The following is an 18,679-nucleotide window of genomic DNA, read 5'->3' as shown; positions in this document are numbered from 1 at the left end:
CCTTATATTAGCTGCTAGCATAATTTACCTCGCTCCCTCAGGGCCAATGATAATGGTGGCCTGGGAAAATGCCTGCGGTCACTTAGCAACACCGACATTCTTCGTGCTCGGCCTGGCGGTGTCTGTGTCCTGTCTGGGGCAGGAGGATGACTCTATTTAAGTCTGTGGAACATAAAGCAGAGGAATCATCCGTCAGTGAGCCATGATCTCGGCCGACGTCTCTGTGCACAGTTTACATGATTGAGCGAGGCAGGAATTAATCTGCATGCACTTCCGATGGCTGCGTCCACGGCCGGCAGACGGCTTGAGAAGATGGAGGACAAATGTGTGTGTGTGATTGTGTTATGGATATGGATTGAGGTCAGGGAAAGAGGCGGAGCAAAGAAATGAAATGAGCTTTGACCTTGGTGCGTTGTCTCGTTGAGCAGCCCGACGGCGGTTGGTCACCTGCCGGCTCGATCCATTTCACATGGCTGCATCATTAGCACTCCACACATGTCTCTGTGGAGTCTGAGGAAGGCTATAGATTACAGAGCATCATGGCATTCAATCGATGACCTACTACAGTCATGCCTCCCTCTTTTTTCTCTCTCAGGAAAGCCTCACACTGCTCACTATTTCACATCTCTGTGCCACAGATGCTTCTTCCCGTCACGCCCCTCCTCTCTGCTAAAGATTATAGGAAGAATCTGTTCTCAAAGTGAATCATGGCTCCTGCCTGTGCGCTGTATAATTGCACGTTGAGGGTGGGAATGCTGGTGCCACGGAGAAGACATTATTCAGGCACCCATATGGATCCATGGGAGGCATCACATGCACTCTGAAACCCTCCGATGTGATCCATCAAACCTGTCAGTGGTTTCATTTCATACGAGCTCAATGGGTGTTTGTCCTGCATGTAGCCAGATGTATTGATCCTTCAATCTGTTATCATATAACACTTCCTGTTTTACTATTGCCTGCCCTCATGGGGATGAATTGTAATGGCCCTATTAAAATCTCTTTATAGTGTTTAGACTCAGTTTTGCAGAGGTTTGCTTCAGAAATGATTTTTTTTTTCCTCAAACACTCCACTCTGACAAACATTATTATTATAATTGAAGATATTTAGTGTAGGTTGGCTGGATTAGCATTAGTATAGTAAATGCTAATCATTATTAGCATACAAGTATACTAATCATTATGATTGGATATTATGATTACACAGTTATATTGTGTCACAAATATAGACTGTACTGTATATAAATCATAATAATTAGTTTCCTGTTTGCTTCAGCAAACCGTAAATGCTCTGGTTTTGGCCAAACATTTGCAGATATTGTTGTTGATGTTGTTGATTGTCTTTATTTCGAACATGCAGGCAATAAAAAAAAAACAAGTTTAAATATTAATAGATGAATAAATAAAAAACAAAACAAAAAACAAAAAAACAACAGACACTTTCTGCAAGCTCGAAAGGGGGTTGGAAGAAGTAAAAAAACGTATCTAGTCCTACCCCTTAATGGGTCAGTATATACATATATGAATAATCGATATAGTCACATACAAATATTATAAATAATTATATATATACATATACTATAAACAATTTATATTACACCTATACATGTATATAATATATGGTAATATAATATAGATATGGTTAGACTTAGTGGCAGGTCTAGACCATTTTTAATGGCAGGACCAAGCCTGGACCATGTGCCATTTTGCCAGTGCCAAAAAAGAGAGATGTTTTGCCACAAATTTCATTGGAATAGCATAAAGTGGACATGTTTTTATAACTTGTGGGTCCCCATAGAACCCATTTTCGTTCCGATATGAGGGACCACTTTGAAATTAGCCTTACTAATTGTTCCCTTGCCATAATTTCGCCTAACTTTGGAGTGTTATTTCACCACCTTCCTGACAAGCTAGTATAAAAACACAGATGGATGCTTTAGGTCGTGTAGTTTGATTTTATTTTATAATTATTTTCACTCTTGCTTTAAAATGGAGCGGACTACAGCCTCTTAATGACAGTCACGTTGACTGTGATCTAGTAAGGGGGGTCAGGGTCTACACTAAATAATACAAGAGCACTGGCCCTCTTTGCCCAGCCCTAAGTAACACTGCTCAGCCTGATACATCACAGAATAATCAATACAATACAAAGACATTACTAATAAATCTCTAAGAACATAAGAACTATAATTATCACAAAAAAAATCTACATTTTTCAAATGTATACAAATTTCTATTTAAGGTATTCATTTATGTAGGTATTTATTACTGATGTTTGTCACATATATGCACAAGCAGAAGGACAGTTCAGTATATTAGGTACACCTATCTAAAACAAAAGCAGTCTAGTCTTTGCGAGAGGTGTTTAATCAAATGTTTTATTGATTGATTGATTGATTAATTGATTGTCTTTATTTCGAACATGCAAGCAATAATAAAAAAAACAAGTTTAAATATTAATAGATGAATAAATAAAAAACAAAACAAAGAAGCAAAAAAAACTTTAAAAAAAACAGACACTTTCTACATGCTCGAAAGGGGGTAGGAGGAAGTAAAAAAAACATATCTAGTCCTACCCCTTAACAGATCAATTTGGCTTGGATAGTTAGTGTTATGTTATTAACATGTCAGTATGATAAAAAGCTATATTAATGCATATATATATATAAATATATATATATGAAATAATGAACAATTGTGTGTCTATAGATATATATATCTATATACATATATATATATATGAATAATCAATATAGTCACAGTTATCAGTTCAAAGGATGTAGTTTGTGGTGCTGTTGAACTGTATTGCATTACACAGAGAGGTGTTTCTGTTATTTAACCTACACTTATTGCAAATAAGGCTAACAGTAAAAAAAAAAAAACATGAGGTAACTGAGGAGAAAGCACCAAATGGCACCATTTTGACATCAAAAAATGGTTAAAACCAAGTAGGATTAGCGGGAACTTGAGAGTGACAATAGAACAAAATGATCTAATTATAAGGGGTGTAATAAACACTCAAAAGGTATGTGTTTACAACTTAATCTGCTTTATTATATGGGATCAGTTCTTGAGCTTCTAATCTGACGTCTGGTTACTGAGAATTCCCACTCAGTAAGTAACACTTTCCAACACATCAGGGTGTTGTCTGGCTCAAACTTTTATTTGCAATGAGCAACAGAGGCTCTGTGGAATGACATGCAACCACACCTCAATGTTTTCCCAGAGCTCCTTTTGGTGATTGCCGCCCGTTGCACAACAAGTCGTTGGAATTTGAACATAGATCAACGTTTGATCGTTAAAGTAATTATTAATCACCTGACAGTCACCTGCAAGACATGAATTTTACTCTTTTAATTTGTGGTGGAGATAAATCAGCACCCTAGATCTAATCATTAAGGGTGGCATAAATAGCACCATGAGCGCTGTCATTAAAAAGTGCAGGAACATTAGTGGAACAGATTTGGATGTGTGCATGCGGTGTCCTCTGGCGCAGTGATGGGAAAACATTGAGGCAGCTCGCGTGCAAACTCCCAGACATACCACACAAGGCAGGGAGTGTTAGTTGGCAGGCGCTGCAGGAATGCTATTGTTCAGCAGACAAAAATGATATGAGAAAGTGTCTGTTTATAGTGAGACACTTCATTTTTCTCTCTCTTTAATCACTTTTTTTTCATGAAAAACAGAATATATAGTGAGTATTTTTGCATTCATAGAAACTTGAATTTTTCACCTTTTTTCCGAAATTTGAACAATTATAAGTGTGGCTGTAGTTAATCGTGCATTATTGATTTAACCCATTGAAGCCTGGAAAGCGGATACGTTGTTTTGTAGTATTTGTATAAGCTCTCAAATACTTTTTGAATTTCATTTCTATCTGCTACAGAGGCTGAAAAATCTATTATTTAGTAGGAAGCGTTGACACTTCTGTTGAATTTCCAGAAAAACTTCAGGTTTTAGGGGCTTATTTTTAAATCGCCCAGGGGTTTTACAGGCGGTTTTAGGCGTCACTGGGTTAATAAAACAATGACTTGTACTTTATTAGATTGGATTTGAAGGAACAATACAAAAATAACACAAAAACAACATGCAGATGTTTCGTTTTTTGCAGGGTCTTTAATTTTCTCAATGAGAATTACATGTGCCTCCTAAAAAAATCTCTATAATTAAATTTTGGCTTAGCTTTCTCTCTATTTCTAATTTATTGCTGCCTCCCGAAAATGGAAAAGGAATCCACGTTTTATTGCAGCAATTTCAGCTGGATTTGCAGGATGAATGAGCACATCTGTAACCTCGCACAGTTAGTTTTTGATGTATGAGAGCAAGATTACAGAGGATGTGTGTGGCGGTAAACAGATGTCTGTGAGTTGACACAGGCTCCAACCCTCCTGCTGTCTTTGTCCTTGTAAGGAGACGCCGGGTGTGTTCGTTTGACTGAGTCACGCCAAAGGTACAGGAAAACCAGAACCACAGTTGTGGCAGTCGAATACTTTCGCTATGCGGTGGTGTCATCTTTGTTTGGATTAGCCATTTTTATCTGGAAGCTTTAAAACAGTCGGCAGTTTTCCATTAGACTTTTATGGATTGCTAAAGTGAAGCTGCTCCAAATAATGTGAAAGCAGTTGCTGCTTAGGTCTGTCAATGATTTCATTATCTTTGATAGATGACATAAATGGCCTTGACATATTGTTGACACGTGGAGGCATTTCCCTCCATCAGCAGGTCGATTTAATTATCCAGTTATCACCGGTAGGTATTAAAGATAAGGACGCACGGTGGCTCCTTCAGGAAGTGACAACACAAGTGATGCAGATGCTTTCGCCAAACGGATTTGTGTCTGCAGAGGATGTGATGCAGTTGTGAACTCCGACGACCTCAGCAGGAGTCCTGCGGCAGACAGGCGGAGTGTTGTGGACACAGTAAAGCAGCTCTGCCAGCGTTTTTAGAACAAGGCTTCAATCACAGTGCGAGCTGGCACACCCTGCCAAGGAATACTTCTCCCTAATTAGACAGTATACATTCACTAGGTCCTGAATGGAAACAAGGCTGTGTTTTGTTGAGAAAGTGAATCTCCAGTGATGCATGTTGTGACACCACACTGCAAAAAAAGAAAAGTTGGGTGAAGTCAAAATTTCAAGGCAACAAACTTCAATTAAATTTTAAGTTGGACAATTAAACTAAATATTTTAAGTTTTGTTTTTGAGTTTGCTCAACTCTGAATTTCTCTGGCTCGATTGTAACGCCGCTATGAAATGTCAGCTAATGTTGTGACCACAATGTTGAGTTAGCATTGATACGCTAATGGCTACTCTTGTAGCTGTAACAAGCAGCGCCGCTAGCATCAGTTAGCCGCTAGCATCAATTAGCCGATGGCATTAGTTAGCAGCTAGCATCAGTTTGCCGCTAGCATCAGTTAGCTGCTAGCATCAGTTAGCTGCTAGCTTTCGCTAATGACTGAATTTCACAACAAAGAAATAAGAGTTATCAGAACTATTGTCCCATGTTTTGAACCCCAACTTAAAGATATAAGTAACAACAACTCACCAACTTGTTTTTGAACATACAACTGGCTTCCTTTGTTGTGCTTACTTACATTATTGCCTTAAATGTCAATAATTTATATTTCCAGGTTTTACCAAATTAAATCACTGTTTTAGGCCAAAAAACACAAGTTGGCTTTTTTGCAGTGCAGAGCGACTTCTGGCTGTTTGTGTTAAAGGCTACAGTGATGGTCCAGAATGCAGCAGTGGGCATCAGATGTCAGCGTTCTTCCCTTACAGTAAACATATATGGCCGGGCATGCTCTACTTATACCAGTACACACAAATCTTCCCACTGACTCACTCAGAAAGCCCCTCTCATCCTGTCCTCTGCTGTCGCTGTCTATTTGGCTCATGCTCACGTGGGCTTCTGACACTGTGGTTACTTCATATTACGAGTTGAATGAGTTCCTTTTCCATTCTGAACCTCAAACTCTCTTTTGGGAAGCATCCGTGACTCAGCATGCCTGCGGTCTCATATCTGAGGGAACAGGATGAGTATGAATTAGAAGCGTGCTGCACAGACAGATGCAGAGCGCTCTGTGCCTTGTATTGCTTAGCAGTAGCTAAACACTGTAAGGTAATTAAAGAGGCTGCTAATTTTGTTTTTACATACTTGCCATGGTGCAGATGAGTGATATGAGCTGTCAGTAGAGGGAAGGAGGACTGTTTTGCTAAGAATAGCTTGCAGCCTCCAGGGGAGGGGTCTGGCACGCCATGCTAGTGGTATGGCTCTATAGTCTATAGTCGGTCTGAACTTTGATCCAGACTGGAATATCTCAACAACATTTGGATTGATTGCCATGACATTTGGTTCACACGTTCATGTTGCCCTCAGCATGAAATGTAATCACGTTTGTGACCCCCTGACATTCCCATCATCCTCAGCTGCACTGCTGCTACAGCATGCTAACATGCTAAGCTAAGATGGTGAACATAGCTCTGTCATTGTGACACAGAGTGCTGCAGAGATTGGTTTATTTTTTTTAAGGCCAACCGAGAAGTTAGCATCACCCCTCACTTGACAAAATGGGATTTTGGATTATTTCAGAAAATCATTTTTGTGGCAACAGGATAATATATATAACAATAGCTTATGACACACTAGCTAGACTCTTCTCCTCTGTAGTTCCCCGGTGGTGGAACAAATGACCAAACTAAAAAGAGACTAAAGACTTAAATAAATTGAAAATTAAACAATTTAATGCACTATTTTCACTGTCACTTTAAACTGCCTAATGGCAACTCCCAATAGACTCAAATATAACTCCATGGCACTTGCTCATGTGTTGTCTTCTGACTTGTTCTTTGCTTGTGTTGTATAAACTCTCAGATGTACGTCACTTTGGATCAAATCATCTGCTAAATGAATGTGTAACAATTGTAACAACACCACTTCTATGAGTTTTGAAGCATAAATGCAATCACCAGAAGTAAAAAGCTAACTTTAGGCTATGAATGAACTAGATCACTTTAACGTCACCAGCACTGAGCCGACGATGATTCAACAACCTCTGGAGTCTCATTTAGCCTTTTTAAAAGACACGTCGAAGCTTGAAAATTTCACGAGTGAGGTATTTACTGACGTATTTTATGTCAAAGAACAAAATGTGAAAATCTCTTAAGCATGTGTTAACCACATCCCTTGGTTGAGGCAGTTTACCAAAAATCCATTTCCCTTTGAGACGAGGGAACAAAAGTGAAAAAATGTGTACTGATTTCCAGGAATTATGAGTCATTCCTGCAGCAGAATATTACCTATTAGCCATTAGCTCAAAGTCTGTAGACTCTGAGGTCTCTTGGTTGATTAGACTATTGGTTACATTTACATTTACATTTAGTCATTTAGCAGACGCTTTTATCCAAAGCGACTTACAGGGAGGTTCATCCTATTGCGTGCAAAATGACTAAATCAACATTATCAGCTGCTTGTTTTAATGTTAATTGACTTACAATTGGTGACTATGACGTGAAAAATACCTCAATCAACCTTATCTTCAGTAAATATTGGAACTACTACAAATGGCTTTGTACAAGGGTCAGAAGTGTTCTGAAGCATGCGTTCCTCTCTATCTGTGTAGGTTTCTCTCTGTCAATAGCGTGACTGATGATTTCAATTTGCTTTGAATTGTCGTCAGTCAGATATTGTACCTCACTCTTGAGAATTCATGAGGAAAGAAGCGGTTAGCGTGAAGGAATTCAGACTGCAGCAGAGATACTCCACCCTTGTGGGTGCGCTGAAGCTCAAATGTCCCTCTGCAGTCAATCAAAGTTTCAAAAACCTATTCATGAGCGGTGTTTGTTTGGAAAAGGATGAACTCCATTCTCTGTAGTTTTTTATTGAGGCAGTGGGGTTGTAAAGATGGTTGTACAAAGGAGGGAGGAGACAAAAGACTGGAAATAGGAGGGGGGGAGTGGGTGTGAGCCCACACTGTCAAGGGCATTTTGTAATCAGAGACGGGAGTATTATCCCCACAAAAGTACCATTAACCTGTGCAGTGGCCCTCAGGGGACTGACCCACCTCTGTGCTGTGTGTTGCAGATGGGAGGAGGAGCTATCCAAGCGAGAGCAGCTGGAGTCCACCGTGGAAACCATGCAGCAGGTTGGGAAACACAAACAATAAAACATATTCCAATAACATACTCATGCACATGGTGTTTTGCCAAGGGACATTTATCGCATGCAGACAAGGCTCACAAATATGTCCAGAGGAAAAGGCGTGTGTTCACATACAATTTCAAACCTGCTACCTCAGCACATACATAAACATTTACTATATAGCTCAGTTCTTGGTGGCGTTTTATTCTGTGTGGACTCAGCAAAGCCGGACTAGAAGCAGCAGCAGGATGATGTGTGTCAGATTAGAAAAACCATATTACAAACCCATCAGGAGGAGTCTGTTGGCCTAGAAATAAATATAAACATCAAATATCACCAGCAGGCCACCATTATGTTTCTGTTCAGAGCAGGCAGAGGAAATAGATGTGGAAGCAAAATCAATTTAAAGTGTCACAACTTGAGGCTATACGACAAAACATACACCGCCTCATCTGCTCGGCATCCTTCCCTCGATATGCTTTTGCGCAAATCGATCAGTGACAGCATGCGTGTTTGTCTTGGATTCTGGGTCAGCAAAACCCCAGATAGAGAGGTGGAGTGCCATCCCGAGGGGGTTTTAACCTTTTAAAGCACACACAGGCAGACAGTGATGCGCATGGAAGAGCTGAAGGCTGTTCAGAGATAGTAAATTCAGTGAAAACAGCCATTTATTGTGCAGGGCTCAGAGCCAAAGGGCTGCTACCATGTGCTGACTTATCACAGAGAATAGTGCCACTCTAGTGACAGAATGAACTCAATTAGGTTTTAGTTTTTGTAAAATTCAGTCTTTAACCTGCTGAGAACATGCCTACCAGCTAAATAGGATAACCAACCATTTAGTGTAAGATTATGGGAATAGTTGGTTTAGCAAAAAGAAAGATTACATAAAAGTTACAAGAGAGGGTTTGATAACTATGTTTTTAAGACCTAAAGTGAGGATGGACCATGAACGTGATGCTCTTAAACTACATGCGCATGCTGGTCTTAAAATAGGGTGTGGTCAGGCACATTGTTATTATGAGGCAGCAGAAAGTGTCATTGGCCAACAAAACCCTGGTCTAAAGTCAGTGGTGCAGTGTTTTATTATTATTATTAGTTCATTTAAAAGGGGACAGTGCAATTTCATAAAACACATGATTATACATGGTTAAAAAAGCCAGAGTTAGCCAGAAGGCTAGTTTTCATCTGTAGTCCCCTGGCCATGATGTAAAAAAGCAGAGAATTACGAAACAAAATAACAAACAAACAAACAAACAAAAACAAACAAAAAAATAAAAATAAAAATACGTACAATATACAAAATACATATACAAACACTATTAAAAAACACGATACGATTAAGAAAAAATACAACATCACATACAACATCACAACATAACATTTTATCATAACATCAAAAGTTTTCCTGCTAATTTAATCAGAATGTATCACAGGGAGGCACAGAATTGCTCTTCCTCCTCAGTTAAATAGGTTATCGGTGCATTTGCTGATATGCAGTCAAATGGAGTTGTTGATGGGACAGAGAGACAGCAGAGCCAGAGGGTCTGTTCACTTGTCCAATTTGACAAATCCGGCATTGAGCCAGGTGCAGACACACAGGGCTTTGTAGGGGAAACATTGGTTAATTTATTGTTACACCCAAAAAACACGTATGGCTAATTAACAGACTAATTAAGCAACCCTTTTGCCCCCAGCACCTTATTTTGCAGCCATATTATGCAGCATTTAACTTGCAAAAGTGGAGCTGGACACACACTCAATTCACTTACACCATGAACTTTAGACCACAAGCTATAGATTGTTTAAAAGAAGCCCCTAATGTTTTAATGGTGAAGGTGCTGATAGACAGATTTTGTTAGCTTCAGATAGAGTCAGGGTTGCTGCTTCCTCCTGTTTCAAGTCTATGAAAATTAAACTAAGCTGATAGTATATTTCTCAAAATATTAATTTATTCCATTTAGCCTCTTGGACATAATTCCAGCCCTCTTGTATGATCAGTTAACACAAATGTAACACACTCGACGTGGTTACTTTTCATTAAATGGCTCCAGCTTTGAATATAAACACTTTGAATATCAGTAAATGGTTTCAGCAGAGGCCTACATTTGCATTATGAAAAGGAAAGGAAAGTATGACTTCTGGGTACAGATCATAAAAAGCTAAACAGTAACCGATATGAAAATGACTCACAGTATAAAACTTTCCATTAGAAGAGCCTTATCTGGAGGCTTTTATCTAGCTCATATAAAGATGTATTGAGTTATTGAACTTTATTTTTCATGTTTATTGTGGTTAAGCCTACATTCAAAAAAAATAACTCATTGGATGAACTCAATTAAATTGTGGGCAGAATTTCCATCCAACAAATATATGTAGCCCAAACTCAAAACAAGTGCATCGATGCAATATAATGTATTTGAGTTAATGTAGCTCACTTTTTTACACTTGGTCGAACTCAAATTAAAAACATGTATGTATTGTATTTAAATTGAGTTACCTCAACTCATTTATGTCAAGGAGAGCTAAAATAAAGAAATTGTGTTCGTTCAACCTAAAAACATAGAATTGGAAAACTGAAAGTCATTCTTTTTGGGTTGAAGAGAAGGACAGGGGAGTAAATTAATACATTTTAGGTAACACTTCTTAAACTACTTTTGATTTGATTTTAATTGATATATTTTCATTGGATAAACAATACATTACTGTGTCACATCTAAGAAGGGCTTGAATCATTTTTTTGAGTGTACTCTACAAACCCCAATAGCATCTTTGGGTAACACTTTACAATAACCATCATTTATAAACGGTAAACAGATAGTTTATTAATGTTTAATCATCATTTCTAAACTGTTTATAGACCATTTAGAATGGTAAATACATAATTTATTAATGTTTAACTAACTTAATCATGTATAAATGGCAAATAGATGTATATTCATTTATAAACATGTCTATTAATGTAAGTTTATAGTTACTTTACCATTAACAAACAATTAAATTATAATTAATTGTTTATAAATGGTTTTAGTTGCACCCATTTTAATATTTTTAACTCCATATTAAGAATGTTAATGATTTTGAAATGATCCATATACCTTTAAGAAATTGGTTGAAAACATTTAACGATTAAATACGTAAAGCACTTTGTAAATGGTTAATAATTGGTTTATAAACCATCTATAAACATTATTTAGTTGGTTATTGTAAAGTGTTACCCATCTTTGTTTACCTGTGTTGTGTCTTATTTGAATTCCTTCTCTTTGACGTCCTCTCAGAGCGCCCGGGAGTCGACCGAGGTCCAGGATGAGCTAAGCGAGAAGGTGGACAGACTGAAGGCTGAACTCGTGGTCTTCAAGAGTCTGATGACTGATGTAAGTATTTGTTCAGCACCAGAGTGATGTCACCATCACTTCCCAAAGCCTGACAAAGAAACAGCCCCGTGTTAACTCCCATACTCAATCATGTTAAGCATTGCAACAGTGTTTGAAGAACACTTCCTGCACATTTCATTCAGATAAAGGCTGTCATTCACACAGGTTCAGATAATAAAACCAAACACACACACACCCTTCCTTCCTTATTTGTTAAGAATATATAATGCCGAAAGCCTCCAAGACAAGCATTCATTGAAAAGAGCTCGAATAGCAGCTGTAGATCAAGAGCACTTCCTGTTCTGCACAGCCCGTGTATTGTTCTCTGGCCGCTCTGCTGGAGTGTGATATACAGTTATTATATACTGCAGCGGGCCCAGTCACAGCTAGTGCTTGCTCAGGGATAAATATAGTCAGATGTTGTTTTTGTCTTTTGGAAGGAGTTGTTGTTTATCCTGCTTCTCTTCACTTTTGGCATCTTTACATTATAGATTTTTATTTATATTGTTCTCTGTGCTTGACTTCGTCCCTGATGTGTGAATCAAGAGACGGGTAAGTGATGTAGAAGCAGCGGATCTCTTAGGTTAGACTTAGTGGTTAGACATCCTTTAGTTTGTGCTCTAGATGTGCCGACACCCCTTGTCATTGCTCCTATTGTTAAAACTTTTTACTAGCAGAAAGAACCAAACTATATGTGACCTACTTCAACGATCCATATCTGCCCAGCAAACAGAATATCCTTGAAGAATTATTCCAACAGAGTAAGGCAAGGCAAGGCAAGGCAAATTTATTTGTAAAATTAAGGTAATTCAAAGTGCTTTAGATACACATTAAAAACAGCAAGACACAATTGAAAACAGTAAAAACAGTCAATTAAAACAGGGAGATAGAAATAAAAATATAAATAGGATAAAATAAGATACAGCAGGATAAAAAAAGAGATAAAATAATAAAAAGCACAAGTCAAACATTGCGTAGTTAAAAAGTAAGGGCAGTAGAGTAGAGCAGATAAGTGTTAAAGTTAAGAGTACGCTGCAGTAAACTATAGTGTTTTTAGTCCTGATTTAAAGGAGCTAAAGTACTAAAGTAATTGGTACTTTATTAGACTTTATAATCTTTTTTTTTTTACCTTAAAAAAGGGCTGTTTGATTCTGACGTTGATTATAATCACAATTATTTTTGTCAATATTGAGATCAGGATTATTTAAAACAATTACTAATTGATTTTGGAAACATCATACATTTGCTTTAAACAGTGGATTTTCTTGAACTTTAAATAATTAAGTAGCACATTTAAAAATGAACATAATGATGAGCTAAATAAAGAAAATATAGGAATGTAAATGCATTTAAATAAATGATATAAATATAATTAAAATTAAATAAATAAATCTGCTAAAATAAAAAATAGATAGAAATATTAAATCAAAGTAAAATAAATAATATAAATATTAAATAAAATATTGATACAATTTGTTAATAAATAATACAATTTGACCAAAATAAATAAGATTTAAAAAATGCTTTAGTGCACTGGCACAACTTAAAAAACGAAATATTCAGCATTTGGATAAAGTAAAGTAAAGGGTGCACCTGATTTATAACACAAGACAAAATGACAGCATCACTGCACAATAGAAAGTGCCACAATACAAATTTATCTCAGATACCTTGTCTTAGTAAACATTGGAAGTCAAAATCACAATGAAGCAGAAAAGGCCTTTATAAAGACAATATCATTTACTTATCATAAAGTGAACGATAATGTAAAAATGCATCATAAATGAGCGGCCAAAAACCATAAATATGATATGAACTGTAAACATTTAGAAAAAACATATAACATCAATTAATAGATGTCAAATTCACCAATATAAGTGCAAAAGTTTGTGCAGGTGATTTCCCCAACACCAATTAAACTAACAGAACTGACGTAATATGGCCGGTATGATCAGATGATGACAGTCTACCTGTGTATCAGCTTCACCTACGGTATGTGTGTGAGAAAGTGTTTGGACTGCATGTGTCTTCTAAAACAGTGGTTCCCAACCTTTTTCTTGAGGGACCCACATTTTTACCATTGTAAACTTTGGCGACCCCCCTATTGTCCATTGCTTCTATGAAGCCGAACTAAGTGTAACTTTCATGGTACCCTCTCTTTTTCTTTTCGAGATATTAAGCATTTTCGTCTCCCTGACGCTTCGCCATTTTTCCATTAGCTCTGTGTTACTGTTGCTAGGTGAGGTTACCTCTAGGTGAGGTTACCGCTAGGTGAGGTTACCACTAGGTGAGGTTACCGCCAGGTGAGGTTACCGCTAGGTGAGGTTACCACTAGGTGAGGTTACCTGTAGGTGAGGTTACCTCTGTGTATACTGCAGGAGGGATGTTACACACACCCTTATTCTCGCGATATAGCCTATTTTTAAACTTTTCTATAGTCATTTTTTTAATTAAATAAATGAATAAACGTACACTACTGGTCAAAAGTTTTAGAACACACCAACTTTTCCAGAATTTAATTGAAAATGATGCAGTTTAATGTCTCAGTGTATTTATGTGTAGTGTAGTTATGTTGGACTAAAGGACTAAAAAAAAGACACAAAATTACAAAAAAAGACACCAAAAGACACAAAATTACCCAAAAACGACACAAAATGACTTACAAAGACATGAAAAGAATTAAAAAATTGACAAAACAGCCCAAGACTCCATAGAGTTAAGTTGTTAACCCATTTCTTGTTCCCTGAAAAAGGCCTACTTGTATAATTCTGAAATGTACATTATTTTTCAGTTTTGGTTAAGCTTACCTGTTTTTATTTACCTCTGGCAGTTCACCACTTACCTTTGTACCCTTTCAAGCTGTTCATTTGACTTGAACTGCTTGAATTTCAATAAAAAACTGGAAAAATTGGGGTGTTCTAAAACTTTTGACCGGTAGTGTATAATGTAGCCCTTATTTAGTTGTTTTTGTCCCACTTATGAATTAAATGCTGATTCATCTATATTTAACACATTAGATTTATTACATCCCTTAAAATCAAGAGGGCTTCGTGCCCCCCCTGGTTGGGAATCACTGATCTAAAACAATCATCCTTACCTATGCAGCAAATGTCTGACCTGGACACAAAGATCCAGGAGAAAGCCCGGCGGGTGGACATGGACATCTGCAGGCGGATCGACATCACGGCCAAACTGTGCGATGTTGCTCAACAACGCAACTCTGAGGACATGTCCAAGATGTTCAACGTCAGTCCGGCCCGGTCGCTCCCAGAGAAGGTGGGTACCTCCAGATCTGCTGTTTCACTGTTTGACAGCAAAAATATGAATTCTTCTGTGGAGGAAACAGTCAGCACTCTGGGAGTGAAACCAGAGCTGCCAGTGGCTGAATGTGTGTGGGGAAGATTTCTTTTTTTCCCCCTGCTGATCATAAACTCTGTGACCTTTCTGAAGGTGCAGGAATACATGTTCGTAAACACTCAAGCATGCATATAAACATACAGAATACTGACAGTAGTCACTCCATTCATATGCACACACACACAAACACATACACACAGAAATGTGTGTGTGAAATGCTGATGTGGTGACTCTTTGCTGCACACAAGGTTATCACATTGCGCCGACAGTGCTGGCTGGACCCCGAGTATAAATCCAGCTGGTGGCTTCTCTTGTGTTCTGATGTTATTGTTTGTCTGTTTCCTTTTTCTTATTTTAATAGTTTGGTATTTTAAACAGTAAACACTGCAGACAAATGATAAAGAATATAAGAACTGCAATTATTGTGGTTGTATACCTCAGCAAACCAGTCAAGATTCAGTTTACATACATGTCTGTTCAGACTGATAAAAAAAGTAGACTATACTTCAAATATGCATGTTACTGCAAAGAAGCTACAAATTCTAAAAAAAAATGGGATGCTTCACACACACATCTTCAACCCAGTTGGACACTCAACAATAAGAATTTTTAACATGTTCTTTACGTTGTGAAACAAAACTACTTGGTTAAGTTTAGGCACCAAAACTATGTACTTTAAAAAATGTTTGTAGAAATTACAGTAAAACACTGTCAAATTGCATCAGAAATAGGTCGTAAAATTGAACATTGTACATCACCATAGTAGATACTTTTAATTACTGTAAATCAAAAAATAGCATAAAACTTTAAATTCTACTGTCATAAACTGTAGAAAACACACAGTTGTGCTGTAAAAATAAACAATTTTCATGTAAAATGAATGAGGAGAAATACCATGATGACACAATTATCCTGAAAGTAATGGGATTATTCAGTATAAATTACAGTTTTTTTGCTGATATTTACATTTACATACTCTCACTGTATTTCTTACGGTGAAGTTCTGGCAACCACAGCTGCCAGTATTTTACTGTAAATTAAACAGATTTTTTTTTACAGTGTGTGGTGAAGGTTAGGAAAAAAGAACAGGGTTATGGTTAATTATTGCCTGGCTTCTACATAATCAAAGAAGGGTTGCCAAGTCCTATTAAATATCTCAATGGAACCTCCTACAGTGAATCTGAGTTTTTGCATTTCAAGCACATTTTTGATCAAGTCGGTATTTATATACAGTCTATGGTCGGAGGTTGTACCTGTTCAATTGAATTAATTTGCATGCATCTAAGAGGACTGTCCCCACCCAGCCAACACTGGGTCAGGTGCTCACACATGTCCCAGGATATCACACAAAGCTCTAAATATTGAGTTCCAAAAACGGTATAATTTTAGGCAGGAAATACAAACATATATACAGAGGATCTATAGTAGGATACATTTTAGAAAGTTTGACCCTTGATAGATGGAGACGATGCAACACTGTTAACATCTTTGCATTTATATGAACCAGGCATGGTTTTATATGTAGTTCAGGGTGTTGATGGAGACGATGCAACACCGTCATCGTCTCCATCAACACCCTGAACTACATAAAACCATACCTGGTACATGAAAATGCAAAGAGCGTGCCCTTTTTGCACAGTATGTCTCTACTATTAATGGGACTGCTTATATTAACACCATGTTAGTTTTCAAGAAGACTTTAAAATCTAAAATTATCAAGGGTTACAATGAAATTTGATTGAATTTGATTTTTCAGTTTAAGGTATCATGTGTTTTGTAACAATGTGAATTACTCAGTTAATGTAATGTATATAATGTAATGTATATGCATGTAGATGGTACAGGAGAGGCAAAAAAATAAGCCTTGGGGCTTCAGCCTGTTCCTTTTTCGGTTGCTGTCTGATGGATTTTTTTGTAAAAACATGATTTTATTTTGTTGTCTGTTTTTTTTGTAACCGAAATAAAGCATTCATTCATTCGTTCATTCATTCATGTATAAAAAAAGATTCCTTGGCAACTATTCAGAAAAAGACTCAAAAAGCAATACGTTTTCTTCAATGTGTGTGTGTGTGTGTGTGTGTGTGTGTGTGTTTTGCAGGGTGCCATGGCTTGCTGCAGGAAAAAAGAACGTAAAGTCGTGTCTGATGAGGAGAGTTCAGAAATGGATGCGGAGCCCAGCCTGTCGGAGGAGGACGTCCCCGGGTCGCTCAACATCACGGATGAAATGAAACGAATGCTCAACCAGCTGTAAGTCCTCTCTGCTTTGAATAAGCCAAAATATTATCTGCAGCTACACCAAACCAGTTCACAGGATGTTTTTTGATGGAATTGCACTCCTTCATCTCCCTCTAGTGTTTGTATGGAGTACTGCAGCTGATTTACAGAGTGCACGTTCAGCAAAACTCAGCAGAAATAATTACTGTGGCCATTATTTGCTTTGTTAAAGTCACTTTACCAAGCACTTAAATGGTTTTCACCCCCACAAACATTTAGGAATAACAGATTTTTCACTATTCACTAACTGCTTTAACATTTTCCATAAACTCTTTCTTCCGTCTATCTTCCTTATAAGCACATCTTCCTCTTTGCTTGTGACCTCTGCTGTGTCTGGTGGCTGTTATACTTGTTCTTCGTCTTCTTCTTCCTCCCTCTCCCTCTCTCCTGTTCTTTCCATTCCCCGTCCTTGTCCCACACAGAAATTGTTCAGATAACTCCTTTGTTGCTAGGCGCGAGACGTTCGAAATCGACGACGACTGTGACAGTCTGACGTGGGAGGAGAACGAGGAGACTCTGTTGCTGTGGGAGGACTTCACAAACTACAACGTGCCGTTAGCCATCGCCGCCGCCACGCCCGGCACGGTGGCCTGCCCCGCCGAAGGCAACGGTGAAGCGGCTGATCCAGTGAGTCCTGTCTGCATTTATGCTGCTTTTATATGGTTTTTAAACTCATGCAACGCAGCGTGTAGATCACTGGGTGCTGTGTCAGACATAAACTCATGCATGATGAATGAGGCTTGTGTCTGTGCTCTCTAAGGACTCCCAGGATGGAAGTCTTGGCAGCCTCATTGATGAAACGGAGTCACTATTTAAGACCAGAGAGCAGGAGTACCAGGAGACCATCGGACAGATTGAGGTAGGCAGTCTGCGTGTGGAAAAAAACGACTCGCAAGCACAAAGCAAGATTAAAGCATATCTAAAACGTAACCAACAAGAAACATTAGCCATGATTGAGGGATGCAATGCATATGAGTAATGGAGGAGCAATTACCAGCAAGAAAAAATTTGAATAAACTGTAGGCTGCAGTGAAAAAAGCTTCAAAGAAATCTTTGGTGTCTGTCAAGCTTAATTGGCTTCGGAAGTTTGGTTGACATCATTTCCATTATTGGTATAAAATGATACGTTTTTGTTAATATTTTTGTGTATGAACTGCTAAAACAGTACATTATGACTGATTTATTAGGTAGAATATAGAATTTAGTAAGAATTTGGGCCATGGTACAAGGTCCGGGAAATACGATTTGTAGGCCCAGTCATCTTTGCAGCACCACAATACTTAGTTCAAAAAGTAATTTTGACAGACATGTTGCAAATACTGCACTGAAAAAAGAACCAACTTAATTGAATTGTTTCATTTGGTAACACCTAAATGAATTAAGTTCTTTCAAATTAATTTAATTTTAAATTAATTTGAAAGAACTTAATTAATTTAGATGTTACCAAATGAAACAGTTCAGTTTTCTGCCTATTAGAACGTGCAGTTTGATGGATATTGTGAAAATGATTGTCCGCCTACGTGCGACTACTTGTGACT

General features: G+C 37.8%; 1 protein-coding gene and 1 long non-coding RNA gene across 2 annotated transcripts in view; both read left to right on the top strand.

The window, feature by feature from the left end:
• The window catches only part of LOC131962507 (uncharacterized), a 234,028-nt gene that overhangs the window by 120,652 nt on the left and 94,697 nt on the right, over positions 1–18,679 (top strand). The window lies entirely within an intron of this gene.
• Positions 1–18,679, top strand: part of iffo2b (intermediate filament family orphan 2b) — a 42,218-nt gene that overhangs the window by 18,253 nt on the left and 5,286 nt on the right. Inside the window, exons 2-7 of the mRNA XM_059327427.1 lie at positions 8,083–8,143; positions 11,415–11,510; positions 14,616–14,786; positions 16,966–17,114; positions 17,594–17,768; positions 17,902–18,000. Coding sequence (XP_059183410.1) covers positions 8,083–8,143; positions 11,415–11,510; positions 14,616–14,786; positions 16,966–17,114; positions 17,594–17,768; positions 17,902–18,000 — 751 coding nt within the window. The remainder of the gene's footprint in view (positions 1–8,082; positions 8,144–11,414; positions 11,511–14,615; positions 14,787–16,965; positions 17,115–17,593; positions 17,769–17,901; positions 18,001–18,679) is intronic.

The sequence above is a fragment of the Centropristis striata genome, chromosome 3 (genome assembly GCF_030273125.1).
Source record: "Centropristis striata isolate RG_2023a ecotype Rhode Island chromosome 3, C.striata_1.0, whole genome shotgun sequence".
NCBI lineage: Eukaryota > Metazoa > Chordata > Actinopteri > Perciformes > Serranidae > Centropristis > Centropristis striata.
This window is presented reverse-complemented; position numbering and strand designations above follow the sequence as displayed.